This window comes from Monodelphis domestica, chromosome 7 (assembly GCF_027887165.1).
Source record: "Monodelphis domestica isolate mMonDom1 chromosome 7, mMonDom1.pri, whole genome shotgun sequence".
NCBI lineage: Eukaryota > Metazoa > Chordata > Mammalia > Didelphimorphia > Didelphidae > Monodelphis > Monodelphis domestica.
The window spans coordinates 19,167,657-19,185,574 of record NC_077233.1 but is presented as its reverse complement, the minus strand read 5'-3'; the positions used below and the strand labels follow the sequence as shown (position 1 = coordinate 19,185,574).

The 17,918-nt window shown below is 43.3% G+C and overlaps 1 protein-coding gene across 9 annotated transcripts in view; it reads left to right on the top strand.

Moving 5' to 3' along the window:
- CFAP20DC (CFAP20 domain containing) overlaps positions 1-17,624 on the top strand; it is a 291,242-nt gene extending 273,618 nt beyond the window's left edge. For all 9 annotated transcript variants that reach the window (XM_056804298.1, XM_007499981.3, XM_056804296.1 and 6 more), the window contains one exon: positions 17,049-17,624. In XM_056804298.1, the coding sequence (XP_056660276.1) occupies positions 17,049-17,161 (113 nt within the window). In that variant the 3' untranslated portion in view covers positions 17,162-17,624. The remainder of the gene's footprint in view (positions 1-17,048) is intronic.
- Positions 17,625-17,918: the final 294 nt, after the last annotated feature.

Genomic DNA, 17,918 nt, shown 5'->3' with positions numbered 1-17,918 from the left:
TCCCCAATTGAGGGGCATCCCCTCATTTTCCAATTTTTGGCCACCACAAAGAGCGCAGCTATGAATATTTTTGTACAAGTCTTTTTGTCCATTATCTCTTTGGGGTACAAGCCCAGCAGTGCTATGGCTGGATCAAAGGGCAGACAGTCTTTTATCGCCCTTTGGGCATAGTTCCAAATTGCCCTCCAGAATGGTTGGATCAGTTCACAACTCCACCAGCAATGAATTAATGTCCCCACTTTGCCACATCCCCTCCAGCATTCATTACTTTGCATAGCTGTCATGTTAGCCAATCTGCTAGGTGTGAGATGATACCTCAGAGTTGTTTTGATTTGCATCTCTCTGATTATAAGAGATGTAGAGCACTTTTTCATGTGCTTATTAATAGTTTTGATTTCTTTGGCTGAGAATTGCCTGTTCATGTCCCTTGCCCATTTGTCAATTGGAGAATGGCTTGATTTTTTGTACAATTGATTTAGTTCTTTATAAATTTTAGTAATTAAACCCTTGTCAGAGGTTTTTATGAAGATTGTTTCCCAATTTGTTGCTACCCTTCTGATTTTGGTTACATTGGTTTTGTTTGTACAAAAACTTTTTAATTTGATGTAATCCAGATTATTTATTTTGCATTTTGTAATTCTTTCTAATTCTTGCTTGGTTTTGAAGTATTTCCCTTCCCAAAGGTCTGACATGTATACTATTCTGTGTTCGCCTAATTTTCTTATAGTTTCTTTCTTTATGTTCAAGTCATTCATCCATTTTGAATTTATCTTGGTGTAGGGTGTGAGGTGTTGATCTAAGCCTAATCTTTCCCACACTGTCCTCCAATTTTCCCAACAGTTTTTATGAAATAGTGGATTTTTGTCCCAAAAGCTGGGATCTTTGGGTTTGTCATATACTGTCTTGCTGAGGTTGCTTGCCCCCAGTCTATTCCACTGATCCTCCTTTCTGTCTCTTAGCCAGTACCAAATTGTTTTGATGACCGCTGCTTTATAATATAGTCTGAGATCTGGGACTGCAAGACCCCCTTCCTTTGTATTTTTTTTCATTAATTCCCTGGGTATCCTTGATCTTTTGTTTTTCCAAATGAACTTTGTTATGTTTTTTTCTAAATCAGTAAAAAAAATTTTTGGGAGTTCCATGGGTATGGCACTAAATAGATAGATGAGTTTGGGTAGGATGGTCATTTTTATTATATTGGCTCGTCCTACCCATGAGCAGTTAATGTTCTTCCAATTGTTCAAGTCTAGTTTTAGTTGTGTGGAAAGTGTTTTGTAGTTGTGTTCATATAGATCCTGTGTTTGTCTCGGGAGATAGATTCCTAAGTATTTTATTTTGTCTTGGGTAATTTTGAATGGGATTTCTCTTTCTAGTTCTTGCTGCTGAGCTGTGTTGGAATTATATAGAAATGCTGATGACTTATGTGGGTTTATTTTGTATCCTGCAACTTTGCTAAAGTTGTTGATTATTTCAATTAACTTTTTGGTTGAATCTCTAGGATTCTTTAAGTAGACCATCATGTCATCTGCAAAGAGTGATAATTTGGTCTCCTCCTTGCCTATTTTGATGCCTTCAATTTCTTTTTCTTCTCTAATTGCTACTGCTAGTGTTTCTAATACAATGTCAAATAATAGAGGTGATAATGGGCATCCTTGTTTCACTCCTGATCTTAATGGGAATGGATTTAGTTTATCCCCATTGCAGATGATATTAGCTGATGGTTTTAGATATATACTGTTTATTATTTTTAGGAATGACCCTTCTATTCCTATGCTTTCTAGTGTTTTTAGTAGGAATGGGTGTTGTATTTTATCAAAGGCTTTTTCTGCATCTATTGAGATAATCATGTGATTCTTGTTGGTTTGCTTGTTGATGTGGTCAATTATGTGGATAGTTTTCCTAATGTTGAACCAGCCCTGCATCCCTGGTATGAATCCTACTTGATCATGGTGGATGACCCTTCTAATCACTTGCTGGAGTCTTTTTGCTAGTATCCTATTTAAGATTTTTGCATCTATATTCATTAGGGAGATTGGCCTATAGTTTTCTTTCTCTGTTTTTGGCCTGCCTGGCTTTGGAATTAGTACCATGCTTGTGTCATAAAAGGAGTTTGGTAGGACTCCCTCTTTGCTTATTATGTCGAATAGTTTGTGTAATATTGGGGTTAACTGTTCTCTGAATGTTTGATAGAATTCACTGGTGAATCCATCAGGCCCTGGGGATTTTTTCTTAGGCAGTTCTTTGATGGCTTGATGGATTTCAATTTCTGATATGGGATTATTTAAGAAAACTATTTCTTCTTCTGTTAGTCTAGGCAATTTATATTTTTGTAAATATTCATCCATATCACCTAGATTGGTAAATTTATTGCCATATAGTTGGGCAAAGTAGTTTTTAATGATTGCCTTAATTTCCTCTTCATTTGAGGTGAGATCCCCCTTTTCATCCTTGATGCTATTAATTTGCCTTTCTTCTTTCCTTTTTTTAATTAAATTAACCAGTACTTTGTCTATTTTGTCTGTTTTTTCAAAGTACCAGCTTCTAGTCTTGTTTATTAGCTCAATAGTTCTGTCACTTTCTATTTTATTAATTTCTCCCTTAATTTTTAGGATCTCTAGTATGGTTTTCTTCTGGGGGTTTTTAATTTGTTCATTCTCAAGTTTTTTGATTTGCATTTCCAATTCCTTGGTCTCTGTCCTCCCTAATTTGTTAATATATGCACTCAGGGATATGAATTTTCCTCTAAGTACTGCCTTGGCTGCATCCCATAAGGTTTGAAAGGATGTTTCGCCGTTGTCATTTTCTTCAACGAAATTGTTAATTGTTTCTATGATTTCTTCTCTAACTAAATGGTTTTGGAGTATCATGTTATTTAATTTCCAATTAATTTTTGATTTGGGTCTCCATGTACCCTTGCCGATCAATATTTTAATTGCCTTGTGATCTGAAAAGGCTGCAGTTAATATTTCTGCTTTTCTGCATTTAAGTGCCATGTTTCTATGACCTAGTGTATGATCTATTTTTGTGAATGTGCCATGTGGTGCTGAAAAGAAGGTGTATTCTTTTTTGTCCCTATTTATTTTTCTCCATATGTCTATTAATTCTAATTTTTCTAAGATTTCATTCACCTCTTTTACCTCTTTCTTATTTATTTTTTGATTTGATTTATCTAAATTTGATAGTGGTTGGTTCAAGTCTCCCACTAATATGGTTTTACTGTCTAATTCCTCCTTCAATTCTCCTAGTTTCTCTATTAAAAATTTGGATGCTATACCATTTGGTGCATACATGTTGATTAGTGATATTTCCTCATTGTCTATACTTCCTTTTAGCAGAATATATTTACCTTCCCTGTCCCTTTTGATCAGGTCTATTTGTACTTTGGCTTTGTCAGATATCATGATTGCAACTCCTGCCTTCTTTCTATCGGTTGAGGCCCAAAAGGTCTTACTCCAACCTTTAATTCTAACCTTGTGAGTGTCAACCCGTCTCATATGTGTTTCTTGAAGACAACATATGGTAGGGTTTTGTGTTCTAATCCAATCTGCTATTTGTCTGCGTTTTATGGGTGAGTTCATCCCATTCACGTTCAAAGTTATGATTGTTATTTGTGGATTCGCTGGCATTTTGATGTCTTCCCCTAGTTCTGACCTTTCTTCTTTAGCTTTCTCCTTTTGAACCAGTGATTTACTTTAGGTCAGTCCCCCTAGTCCCCTCCCTTGAGATGCTTCCCTTTCTAGCCCCTCCCTTTTTATGCTCCCTTCCCCTCCCCCCTCTCCTTCCCTCCCTTTTTGTGCTCCCTCCCCCCTCCCCCTCCTTAATTTTCCTTTCTTTCTTGCCCTAATGGATAAGATAGAATTCAGGATCCCACTGGATCTAGATGTTCTTCCCTCTCAGATTTGATTTCACTGAGAGTAAGGTTTAAGTACTTCCACTTCACGCTCTCTTCCTCTCCTTCTCATATGAGAGTTCTTCCCCTCCCCTTCCCATGTGTATCTTTATATGGGAAAGTTTATTCTATTGATTCCCCCCCTATTTCTTGAAGTTAATCTTAGTATTATCACGGTTCCCCCCTCCCTTTTCCTTTTTTTGCCCCAACTTTCCCCAAATCTTCTTGATTCCCCAATCTTTCCCTATGCATGTTTCTTCTAACTACTCTTATGATGATACAATTTATGAGAGTTACACAAAACATTTTCCCCACATATTAATATATATAATTAGATGTAAATGTAGTCCTTATAGAAGAGAGTTTGACTTAAAGAGAAAGATAAGATTTATCTCCTTTTCCCTTTCTTTCATATTTACCTTTTCATGTTTCTCTTGCTTTCTGTGCTTGGATATCGAACTTTCCACAGAGCTCTGGTCTTTTCTTAGCAAATGCTTGGAAATCTTCTATTTTGTTGAATGCCCATACTTTCCCCTGGAAGTATATAGTCAGTTTTGCTGGGTAGTTGATTCTTGGTTGGAGACCCAGCTCTCTTGCCTTTCTAAATATCGTGTTCCATGCTTTGCGGTCTCTTAGTGTGTTAGCCGCTAAGTCATGTGTGATCCTTATGGGAGCCCCCTTATATCTGAAGCTCTTCTTCTTGGCTTCTTGTAGGATTTTCTCCTTTACTTGGAAGCTCTTGAATTTGGCAATTACATTCCTAGGCGTTGTCTTTTGGGGATTTAGTATAGAAGGTGTTCTATGAATCCTTTCTATTTCTATTTTGCCCCCTTGCTCCAGAACGTGGGGGCAATTTTCTTTTATAATCTCCTCTAGAATAAAATCCAATTTGTTGTTTACCTCTGGTTTTTCTGGGAGACCGATGATACGGAGATTTTCTCGTCTTCCTCTGTTCTCCAGGTCCGTGACCTTCTCAGTGAGATATTTTCTGTTTTCTTCCAATTCATTAATTGTTTGGGTTTGCTTTATTGATTCTTGCTGTTTTATCATCTCACTTTCTTCGAGGTCCTTAATTCTGGTCATTAGGGACTGGATTTGCTTTTCAGCCTTGTCTGCCCTTGTATTGGCTGCTTCGAGTTCTTTTTCCAATTGAGCAGTCTTATCTGTCAGACAGCTGATCTCTTTCTCCCATTTTTCTTTCCAGAAGGTTTCCATCTTTTGGATAAGTTCCAGTTTGAGATCTTCCAGAGCTTGTTGATAGTTTCCATTTTGGGAGGCGTGTTCTGAATTTTTTTTGGATTTCCTCCTCATTCTCCTCTTTCCCTTGGGTACTTCCACCATAAAAGTTTTCAATAGTCACTTTTTTCCCTTTCTTCCTGGAGGCTTGATTTTGGGCCATGTGAGCCATCCCTTTGGTGGTTTTATTTCCCTTTCCTTTTTGGTCTGGGGTCTGGGTTATAAGAGTGGTTTTTCTGTGAATTTAGGTTGCTTCAGACTAGTTCTTCCCAGCCTCCGAGCCCAGGTATTCAGCTCCGCCCAGATAATCCGTGCGCCTTGTTCAGCGCAGCCCGCCCGAAGTCCGCTGGCTTCTCCAGTGAAAGCGCCCTGAGACGTTTTTTCCTGGCAGTCCCCAGATCCCAAGGACCCTGGAGTGCCCCCCCAGACAGAGACGCTCCCCACTCACTCGCTGTCCCGGTGAGCGCTCAGGTAGCTCACTCTGGTTTAGTGGGGGAGGTGGGGTGGGGGAAGGGCGGCTCAGTTCACTTTTCTGTGCAAGCTTTTCCTTCTTATTTTAGTGTGAAAATGTTCAAGCCCCACGTACCTTTGCCTCTGTGGGGTACTGGGGAGTCCTTCTGTTCCTCCAAAGGTGATTTTATGCTCCTTTGATGTAGTCTATTTCGTTCGGTGCTGGGGAGAGGAAACGTGCCGCGTCTAGATTGCAGCCATGATTACCCGGAAGTTCCAACACTGCTTTTTCTACATAAGCTGAAGCATAATAAATTTTGCTTTGGCCCTTTATGTGTGTCTTTCTGTTTGTCTCTCATAAACAACATAATGTTGGATTCTGGTTTCTAATCCATTCTGCCATCAGCTTATGTTTTATGGGTGAGTTCATTCCATTTACATTCAGTTATGATTACTATGTATTTTCCTTCATTCTCTTTTCTTCTTTTTATCTTTCTCTCTTTTTTATCCTGTCCCTCCTCAAAAGTCTGTTTTTGCTTCTACCTGCAGCCTCCTTTAGTCCATTTTCCCTTTTCTCCTCTACCTCCCCACCCCTCATATCTTAACCACTCTCCCTACTATTTCCCTAGTGGATAAGATAGAATTCCATATTCATCTGAGTGTGTGTGTGTGTGTGTGTGTGTGTGTGTGTGTGTGTGTGTATTCTTCCTTTGAATTGATTCTGATGAAAGTGAGGTTCAAGCATAACCTGCTACTTTCCCCACCCCATGTTGTCCTCCACTCTGAAGGTTCTTCTTTGCATGCCAGTTTTCCCATATTCTGGTTCTCCATTTCTTCTACTTGCACATCCCTTTTTCTCACCCCTTCATTTCTTTTTAGAGAGAAAGAGAGATCGTCCCAACATTATCAACTCATGTCCTTTGTCTATGTGGACTCCTCTTAGGAGTTACATGTATCATCTTCCCATAAAGAAATATAAATAATTTAACTTTATTGATCATTGGATAGTATTGCTATTACTGTACAGCATTGCTATTACTGTATACAATGCTCTCCAGGTTCTACATACTTTTCTCTGCATCAGTTCATATAGGTCTTTCAAGCTCTTTCTGAAATCATCCTGTGGATCATTTCTTATATCACAATAGCATTCCATTGCCATCATATGCCACAATTTGTTCAACTATTGCTCAATTGATGAGCATCTCCTCAATTTCCAATTCTTTGCCACCATAAAAAAAAACTACTATAAATATTTTTGCATAAGAATGGCCTTTCCTCTTTATTTTTTAACTCTCTTTGAGATATAGACCAAGTGGTGGTATGACTGAGTAAAAGGGCATAGACAGTTTTATTGTCCTTTAGACATAGTTCCAAATTGCCCTCCAGAATGATTAGATCAGTTTACAACTCCACCAATAATGCATTAGTTTCTCAGTTCTACCACATCCCCTCCAATACTTTACACTTTCCTTTTTTGTGATATTGGCCTATCTAATAGGTGTTGTTTTAATATACATTTCTATAACAAAGAGTTGTTTAGTATACTTTTTCATATGATTATAAATAGCTTTGATTTCTTCATCTGAAAACAGCCTGTTCATATCCTTTGACTATTTGTCAGTTAGAGAATGCTTTGTTTAACAAATTTGACTCAATTCTCTTTACATTTGAGAAATGAGACCTTTATCAGAGAAAGCCTGGGATGTAATAAGTGCTCACTGACTGACTCAGTCCTATAATTCTGCCTTATCCTGATCTTTACTTTGATGGCTCAGCCCTGTACCCCCCTAGATGATCTCCAAGTCTTCAAACCCCAGGCCCATAATTCTCAATCTTCACTCCCTCAACAAATGAACCCAATGAGACCCTCATTGATTTTATCAACTTGTTAATAGTATCTCTTCATTTGGAGAACCACTTACAAACATCCTCCAGTTCAGTCTCCTCTTAAGATAGACTTGCTAGATTTCCTCACTTGGTTCTTTTCCTTTTTTTAAAAGGAGCAGTTTGGTGTCTCAGTTTTGGATAGAGGGCCTAGCCTGGAATCAGGAGGACCTGGGATCAAATATGGCCTCAGACATTTTGTAGTTGTATGTCTTTGCACAATTCACTTAACTCCAATGCTCTTCTGCCTTAGAATTGATACTTGGGATTGGTTCTAAAACAGGAGGTAAAGCTAAAAGGCAAAACAATATTCCCAATATTTCAAGGGCTCTGTGATTCCATTGGTCTGGGCAATTCTTCCACTGGTACAGGGCCCAGCACCTCTGAAGCATTTGTATTTCCATGATGGGACTTTGTAAGAATTAAATGTTAATGGTTTTGACTAAAGTATATGAAATTTATAAATAATATGATAGTCACCCATTCAAAGTTGAAATGACTTTAATAGCTTTTATTTACAAAAGAGTTGGAAAGAGTGAAAGCAGAGAAATACAAAAGAGTAGAGAAGACATTAGCCTAACTAAATATTGCTCTAGTGCTCTACTCAGTTAGGAGTTGTTTACCTTCAACTGGAATTTAACTCTCTCCAGAAGACAAGAAGGGAAAGCCAGCTATCCACTCACCTACATTCCCTCTAAGAGGCAGTTCAAGATGACTCGAGCTAAAGATGATTCCTGAGGCCAACTTTCTTCCTTAAGCTGACTTCCTTCTTGAAGTCCAACTACTTCTTGAAGCAGACTTCCTTCTTGAAGTCAACTTCCCTAGCTCCAGAAATGCAGGGCTTTTTATAGTGGCTTCTTGTCCCTTCCTTTTTTCACAAGGTCCAGTCACAGCTTCCATTTGCTCAGCATTTCCCGGGGGGGGGGGGGGGGGGGGGGGGCGGGCAGGGCAGTGTTTGTGAGAACCACTTCTCAACTTCTGGAGAGGTAAATACTTATCAAAAGGGTTCACAGATTCCTGGATGATAGAGGTGAAAAGTGGAGAGCTCCTCCACCTAGTGCTAAGTAGGGTGTTCAGACTTTTGTTAATTCTATACAAAAGTAGACAAAGGAGAGTTAATCCTGTCTTTACAATCTGGTGAGGTACTAAGTAGGGGTACTTAAGTTATTGTTAACCAAAATGTTAACTCAAAATAGACAAAGGGAAGAAAGGATTCCCTTTCCCAAGTGTAAACTCAGAATGGACGACTGAGAACAAAGAATTCCCTTTTACAGCTTTCACTCATTCAGCAAACATTTAGAGATCACTTATTGTTAGCAAATCATTGTGCTCCTTGGGATACAGAGTCATCTTTGCCTTGGGAGAATATCTTTGTGACATTCCTCCAGCAGCAGCCTCCCGAAGGCCTCGCTTTAATCAGGCATCTTAAGTCATGTCGGATGTGTTGCTTCTTTATTTCCAAGGGCCTGGTATGGATATTTCTCAGTACATCATATTTTTCTAGGCATCCAATAAATAGTCTCCAGACTTTCCTTAAGTTACTGGCCTTATAAAAACTTCCCCCTCTGCTCGCTGGCCTCACAGTAGTCAGTCGTTAGCAAAGGGCTTGGCATACAGTCAGAGCTTAAATAACTGCCTTTTATTCACTCATAGTAGACAGGTTTTATCACCTCCTGCTGTAAACACAGCATCCATCACTGCCTGGGCCCAAAGCCTTCCTAACTTAGTCAACCTCCATCGGATTTTCTGTTCAGCTGATAAAGCCTTCAGGAAGTCATTGAATGGATTTGTGCGAGGACTCTGGACGTCCTCGCCTTTTTATGGGAATGTTCAGGTCCTTTTTATGGGAATGTTCAGGTCCGTTCTGCTGTCCTCAGGACTCCGTGTGCAGGTCCAGCACAAACGGGGTCCCCTTTCTTTAGAGCAGCCGGTTCTTGAGCTGTTACAACTCAAGGGTTTTAGGGTTGGGCTCTGTGTTTGGGGCTTTGGGTTTTGTTTATTTTTTGCTCCTGCTGGCAAGAATTAGGGGTTTTCTTGGTCGAGAAAGATCCCTAATGAATATTGCATTTAGAACAGCCGACATATCTTCAGACACGGGCTGCAGAGCCCAGGCTAGCCTCTGGTAAGAAGAGGGAAAGCCAAGGCTTGCCCTGGCTTCTGTAGCATGGCGAGGGGAGGGAGCCTCCTCCAGGGGGTAGGGGCTATCCACAGGGCACAGCTGTCATATTTGCCCGTGCTCAGACGGGTGCCTCGTCCACCTCCTCCTTTGACTCCTCCTGTCCCTGCAGGCCGGGTGTATTCCTGTCTGCCTGTGTGGAGGAAAAGGACGTTTTCTGTTGTCTGCTCAGTAAAAGGCTCAACCAGTGCAGAAAGTCCTCAAGAAAATGGGCTCAGGGACCCGGGCTTGAGGCACGGTTGGCATTTGCTCTGTTACGTATACCTCAAGGGCGGGTGATTTCTTCCTTTGGGTGGGGACGGCCCGTGCCAAACGCTGACATAGTAGGGACTTCTCGGGGCTCAGCTCGGGATTGACGGCTCCCCAGAAATGCTGACGGGGTGGATGTGAAGGTGCATGAAGGCAGGGGGGCATCGTGGCCCAGGGGAAGAGCCCTGAGGCTTACCCTGGCCAGCCTTGGCCAAGACCTGGGCTCTCCGGCCCTCGCTGGCCTCATCTGTAAGCAAGGTCTGATTCAGGGACTTCTGGGGCTCTTTGAAACTTCACATCTGCACCCCGGATGGGTTTAAGAACTGGCTTTGTGGGTGGGCAGATCCCCCGGAGGTAGGCTTGTGGCCCTGCTTGGAATTTGTACTTCCCTTTTTCATGGAAACAGCACAGTAAGTGGATATGGTGGGCGCTGGAGTGGGGGCAGCGTGGCTTCAGCTGGAAACATTTCCTGTCCAGCCACGTCCTGCTCAGAGGCCTCATCGGGGGGGGTGGAAGGACCCTGGGCTCATGCCGTGTTTGGGCCAGAGATGGACTAGGCTGAGTCTTTGCTGCCCGAGGACCTGCCCGCGGGTCCTGGCATGCTGCCCGTGGCCGTGTGGTCCCTGAGGCTCAGAGAGCTTCAGTAACTGGCCCCGAGGCCTGGGCCTGGGATCTCCCTGGTGAAGAAGTGCCTTCCTCTGCCGTGTCAGACAGGCCTGCACAGGGAGCCACTGGGGCTTCCAGACGTCCTGGCTCCAGGGCCGACTCCCTCCATCACGCCTCCGCCTGCCTTTCGGGGGATGTCAGGAGAGGCTTCCCCCTCCCTTCTCTGGGAAGACGCTGGACGTCTGTAGAGCGGGACGCCGCCCTGGAGAAGCGGCCTTTGTCAGAATTGTTACACCGTGAATGGTGGCCACATGTGGATGAGGCCCTTCAGGATCCTCTCTACAGGCCATTTCACCAGAAGAGAAAAGGCCTCTGATGGACCCGCTGTGCGGCTGACACCCAGCAGCCGTCCACACTTCCCGTCTGTCTGCCCTTCACTTGCTCTCCAGGCCGCAGTAAGATCCCAATTCTGCATTGTCAAAGACGTGTCAGAGCCTCTTGTTTCCCTGTTCTGCTCCGGCTCCCGTCTGCTGGGGCCCAGCACAACCCCGAGCAAACTGTGCCGGGGGACGCCACCCGCTCGAGGATGCGCCCAGAGAGTCGGAAGCCTCCCATGCAGGGAAGGGACATTTGGGGCAATCCGCTCTCCTAACGCCATCTTTATGGACGGCTTTGAACAATGTGAACACGTGTGAATGTGACGTGGAAAAGCAGTCCATCACCTCCGAGAGCCACAGGGGAGAGCAGGGCGTCCCTGGACCAATTGTTCTACATGGCAGAGTCAGAAAATCGAAGGATAAGTAAAGGAACTCAAAGGTGTTCAAAGGAGCCGCTTCCCCTACAGTTGAGCCTAGGCTGAAGATGCGGTGGGTTGGGGAGCGAGGCTTTTCTTTTTCTACTGTTATTAATGCATTAAACGTAGAGAATTAATTATTTACCTTCATTGACTTTCAATAAGAGTAGGTGAATGGGAGGAATGACTCTTAACAGACAGATCGGCAGGCAGCCAATATCGCAGCATTAGCAACGGTTGAGTTGGTTTTTCTTCTGTTATTGCCATTAGCCAATTTCAAAGAGGATAAGACTAAAACTTGATGAATTGATTATTAAATAAAAGGCAATTTTATTGAACAAGAAATAGTTTTATGATGGGAAAAAAGGCAAAAAGCCTCATTCGGACCCAGTCTAAAATGTTCTCCAGGAGGTAGCGGGAAATGTTATTGGCGGTTTTTTGGTTTGGTTTCTTGCAGGGAGGGGGATGTTGTTCATAAATTATGGTCTAGGTTCTGTGGCTCAGCCTGAAATAAGGCAATTTACCATTTTGAGGAAAAACAAGCCCTGTGTGATCCAAGAACGTAATTGAAAGTTTCATCGTACCCAGGCATGGTAATTACTTTTCATAACATTTTCCCATTGCTTTGACATCATAATGGTAATTGCTTAATGACATTATAATTTCATTACATTGTGATTACAATGGCAAAATGATGTTAGTTGAAGTCTGTAAAAATGACATTAGAACCAAAACAAAATCCTTCGATGACATTAGAATATTTCGGTGTCAAAGGTGGATCGTGTCACCCCAGTTTGCTCCAAGACCCTGCTCCCATGGGTTGTTCCCCTGGTTAGTTCCCTGAGGTTTGGCCCAGATAATAAGTCAGATTATAAAATAATGGAAATAATCAAATATATGTTTGAAATCTCCCACATGTGCCTGGCACATAGGAGCCACTTCATAAAAGCTTATTAATAAATTAATAATATTTCTAAGGTCCTTTAAACTTTACAAAGCCCTTTGATGCCAGAAATCCTCTGAGGCGAGCACGTAGAAACCCTCTTATGGAGTCGGGGGGATGGAGGGGGAAAGGAAATAAGCATTCACAGAGGTGCCTCCTGTGTGCTCTTTACAAATAGGCCTCATTTGATACTCCCAACAGTCCTGCAAGGTGGCCCTTGCTTTACAGATGAGGAAACTGAGTTAAACAGAGTGAAGTGACTTACCCAGGTTCCCAGAGCTAGTAAGTCCTGAGGCCAGACTGGAACTTAAGAGAGTCTTCCTGATCCCAGGGCCAGCACGCTACCCCCTGCACTCCCTGTCCCCCTATGGGGAAACAGACTTGCTTAATGGACTCCCCCAGCAAGTCAGTATCAGAGGAGAAACGTCCAAGTATCTTTCCATGAGCTCAAGCTGCCTTCCGGATCCCAGATAGGCACCAAAATAAAGAAGTCCTTCCTTTCTGGGATTCTAAGACAGTAAGGTTTCCTAGTTGCAGAGTTTCCTCCCTCCCCCCTTCCACTCCTTCCCCCATTCTCTGTCTGTCTCTCTCTCTCAAACACACACAACTGAAGTTAGTAGTGTATGTGATATATAATATATAGGTGTATATGTAGAATAGTTTAGTATTCATATATAGTATTAATTTAAGTTGTGTAATGTAAGGACCAGAATGTAAGGGATTAATATAAAAGGTTGGACTGGATTATTTAAGAGTAGGGTCGCCAGGAATGTTAATCAATTCCAAAATGATTTTTTTAGTAACTTATTTATAAAATATAGAAAGAGTGAAAATAAGAAAATCAGAGAGAGGATAGGGTAAGACATCTCACCTACGCACTAAGTATTTTGCTCTGACCCCTGGCTCAACCCAGGAGGGCTAATTAGTCCTTAGCTGGAGGGGCCTCAGCCTTGAGAGGACCTGGGGATGCAGGAAGCCTCTCTCAAGAGGGGAGGCCTCTCCTGAGGCTAGTCCCTTCAGAAAACCCAGGAAAGGAGTCAGCCTTTTTCACTCACTGCACATGGTAGTTCTAAGGAAGATAGAAGTAGTCTGAGGTCCTCAACCAGAGCTCTTTCACGGTCAGGTTGAAGATGAAAGACCTAAAAGCCCCTTCACAGGAAGTTCTTGGCATTTTTAAAGACCACTCCTTTTTGTCACTTCCTGTGACTTCCTTCCATTTTACGTGTACCAATTACAGCTAAAGCTTTACTTAGGACTGCCCAAGGGGCAGTCGGTCAATTCTGATTCATCATCCAGTATCACATACGTGGGTCACAGACCTCCCCCACTCAAATGTGGGGGTGTATACGCTTCTGGTGATTAAATATAAAAATGGGCAAGGGAGAGTTAATCTTCACAAATCTTCCTGTGATCATTTGGGTGACTAGTCTCCCCAGTTGATCATTTGACATAATCATCTTGTACCCCTAAAAATTTTCTAACTACAGGTGTATTTACAAATGTACATTTTATTCATATAATGGACTGTTCTTATTTATGAGACAGTCCCTAAAAATCAGTATGATATTGTGTTTATGAACTAATTATGTAATGTGGATGCATATACTCACACTCCTTCCGGTATTTCCTCTTCTCATCTTGTCTGACAAATTTTTTTATCATTTTCTTTCTTGTGCCAGGTTTATGTGTGTACATGTGTGTGCAATTCCCCAAGTGTGGTGTTAATTTGTACGATGGTTAATCTTACGTGATCCATTCTATGGAAGTTCCTTTCCTAAATTGACCTTGATTGACAATTCTTTTATTGTCGTTTAAGTTCATTTGCAGTCTTCGGTATTGATTGGTGCTTTCTCAGGTCCAGTTTCTTCTCTTTTACTGCGACCCATCTTGTCAGTTGTCTCACCTTGAATGTGGATTTCTTTTGTCTTATTACCAGAACATACAGGATCATGTATGTGTGTAAGATTGTTTTGCTGTTGTTTGTGTGCTAGTAAGAGTGGTTTTTGTATTGGGTGCATGCTAGTGAGATATTTTGTAGAGCACGAAACTATAATAGTTAGAGATAAGAGGGAAATAGGAGAGAAAGCAAAACCAATGTTTTGCTAGGTACATTGACAAAAAGCCAATTAGGGGGCAGTCCCCTTTGACATAAAAGTGTGCATTCAAAATAAATGTGCAACCCCCTTCAGTTCAATCAATTGCACTCCAAAGTTCATTCTGGAACTTCTTGATGCACTGTAGGTTTCTGCAGGCCTCTTGCTTCAAACAGTTCATTTTCTGGATTCAAGGAGTTAGCAAGCTTCTCTCCCTTGTTATATTTTAATTGTGGTTGAAGTCTGAATATTTATATTTGTGGTCACCAGGGATTTAATTTCTAAATCCCAAAATGAATTACTAATGTAAATGGAATTTATGGGAGTTTAATTTACAACAGAGGGAAGATATTAAGGAATGAGAGAGAGAGAGAGAGAGAGAGAGAGAAAACCCTGGCTTCCTCTGAGCCAGGTAGAAATACTAAGGCCCTAATCAGGGAAAAGATGATGGGCCTTTCTCAGAGGTAGGGTCACAAAGTCAGCCTTTCGCTCACCACAGTGACCCTCTAAAATAGAAAAAAGCAGTCTGAGGTCTCCTGCACAAGTTCCTCCAGGGGTCTATTTCCTCCAGTCCAACTCCAAGTCAGAGATCTCAGTCGAATATCCTCCAGTTGAATATCTTCTTCTGGCCTCTGGTCCTCTTTTTAAAGATCTTTTTCTCTTGTGTCACCTCCTCTAAATTTCACAGCTACCAATCACAGCAGATGTTTTTCTCCAGGACTACCCACTGTTCACACCTTCTTTGGTTAGATTATATCTTTTGGGGTTACTTAACACCTTTTTGGTTAGTTCACCTTTTGTAGTTACTTAATACCTTTTTATAGTTAAAATGAGTAGATCTACTTCAAATACTGAGTTACCACCTTTTTGTAGACTAAAATCTAAAAATAGATTGTGGGTTACAATTCAATTTTACTAATAAAGGAAGAGCCAGGTGCCTTCATTGTTACAATCAGGGGATTACAATTTAATCTTCACAATAAAGGAAGAGCTAAGCATCTTCATTGTTACAATCAGGAGATAGCCAAATCCAATCTTCACTTGCTGAAATATTTCCCAAATAAAATATTAAATCTTAGATTTTTTTATGAAAATATAATCCAGTATATAATGTAATTTAGCATTGTAAAATATTAGTCATTCATGCTGTCTAGATAATATATAGGTATATGCTGTGCATATGGTATTTCTTTATAGTAGTAGTAGTAGTTTGTTGTATATGTTCTATCTAGGCATGTAATTGAGACAGCCAGGTATTTCTATTTCAAAATGAAACAAATATAAAGGCAACACCAGTTCAACTTAGGTCTTCAGCCCCTGCTCTGCCAGGCTGCAGTACTCCTCGTGCCCAAAGTTTTGGGTAATAAAATATAGGAGTCGTTTCCTCTGGGACCCACAACCCAACTGCTGCTCTCCAGCGGATTCCCCGACCAGCTCTTGGATCCCCTGCTCGGTCTCCCTTAGGAATGCCGCCCCTAAATCGCTCTTTCCGCCAGCACTCCTGTGCCGGAAAGGGCGGCGTCATGACAGGAGGAGCCTGAGACCCCCAATGTGGCGATGATGAAATGGTTCGCCCCCCACAGGCGGAGGTTCTACCAGGCTGCCCACGAGGGAAATCTGTTTTCCTCTGACAAATGGCCGGCTTGCAGCTCAGAAGGCCTCAGCAGGAGAGGAGTAGCCCAAGGGTGTGTTGGAAACTCGAGGCTGGGATCCCGGTCAGACGTTGTCATAAAATAATTCAGACGCCTCGTTCCTTGGACCCTGTGCAGATGTTGGGTGGGGACGTTCCCAATAGGAAAAGCGCTCCTGAGCTGCCGGGTTCAGGCTTGTGAGGAAGGCTCAGTGGGCAGATTCACTCCAGGGCTGTGGCTACCGCCGCCAACTGGGTAGGAAACAGGCTCAGAGAGGCTCGGGGGCGGCCAGGGTCTCGCAGGCCTTCTGACTAACTTCAGATGCCAAAAACTTAAATTGGGTCTTTGTGGACAGTCTGTGGAGGCTAAATAGTCTTCCCAATGCCGTAAGAGTGTCTCCCACTCAGGACCCAGGATTCCATAGCAAGCGCAGGCCTAACAGGGAGGGAAGATGGTGAGGGAAAGGCCTGGAGGCGCCACTACTGCGCCACCATGTGGCTCACTACAGCCACAGGAAGAAGCCCTGGGGGGAGAGGGGCATGCTGGGAGTTCCGGTGCTCTGTGCCAGAGGAAAGGTGGCTGGGGAATGTCCCCCTGCGGGGTTCCCTGAGAGGGGGAGTATGTGGGGGTTCTGCCTCGGCCACACCAGACTACAGTCCTCTCTGATTAACAGAGGCCATTTCACAGAGGTTGGGGGTTTAGTGTGCTTCCGGTGCCCTTTGCCGGCTCCTCCTTCTCGGGGCCAGCTTCAGGCTCTCCCATCCAATGCCAGTGCGCCCCGGGGCTGTCCTGGGAGGTCGGGAGCTGGGGGCTGGGAATGGGGGTAACCCTGGCGCCTCCCTGCTTCAGCCCCGCCGGGATCAGAGCCTCCCCCATCCCGCACCACCTCTAACAGAAGGAAGGACCCCATCCGCGGAAGCCATGCCCAGCACGGATTCCTCTAATAATGAAGGGCTTCCTGCGTGCGTCTGGCCCAAGAGGAGATCCGCTGTGGCCAAGGTTCCCCAGGAGAGCCTCCTTGGGGCCTTGCCCCCACACGCCTGGTGCATTGTGGGAACGGTTTGTGGCTCACGTCTTTATTACTCCTCCCCACAGGCGAAGATGACTTAAGTGCTGACGAAGATGAGGAAGTGCTGACCCTGTTGTACGACCCCTGTCTAAACTGCTACTTCGATCCGCAGACCGGGAAATACTACGAGCTGGCTTAATCCGTCCCCGTCCCCAGAATGGGCAGGATGCGGCCCTGGGCAGAGAAGCATGAGAGGGACGCTTCAGCGCTCCGTCCAGGGTTCCCCCAACCATGTTCACTTTCAATCAGGCGCAGTTTGGCGGGGAATCCAATCTATGCGTAGTACTGTTGGAGGGCAGAAATCGCCGCCTCCTTTCCGGGGTTTGTTCCCACACCTTAATCCCAGGGAAAGAACCTGGCGGGGCCAGCGCTCCTCTGTTCCCCAGCGCATCGCTGGTGTCACTTCTTTCCAATTCTCCTTCTTATGTAAGCCAATTAAGAGTTATTAATTCATGTGTTTTGCAGTGTTAATGTGTAAATGACGGCTTGATATCCAGAAACTGTATTCTTTTCTTACCTGTTACCATACCTATTTGGGCACCTTCTATTTTATTATACATTTGTATTACCAGAACGAAAATAAAGTATGATAGTCAAAGGAACGTTGTTGCCTGTGTGTGTATGTCTGTGTACATGTGTGCATGTATGTGTGTGCATGTGTGTGTTTCTGTGTACATGCGTGCGTGTATGTGTGTGCTGTATGCTCCCCCCACATTTTCATCAGAATGTTGCTGGTGGTCTTGACCTTCCCTTAGTCACAAAGAACAGGAAGCCACCCCCGACCCCGTGTGGCCTTCTGGTCCCTTTTGACTAGGATTCCTCTGGGCTGGCCAGACACCACCCAGAGCGCCTCTCCTGGGGCCTCCCTTTAGAGCCGGTTCTCTTGGAATTCTCAC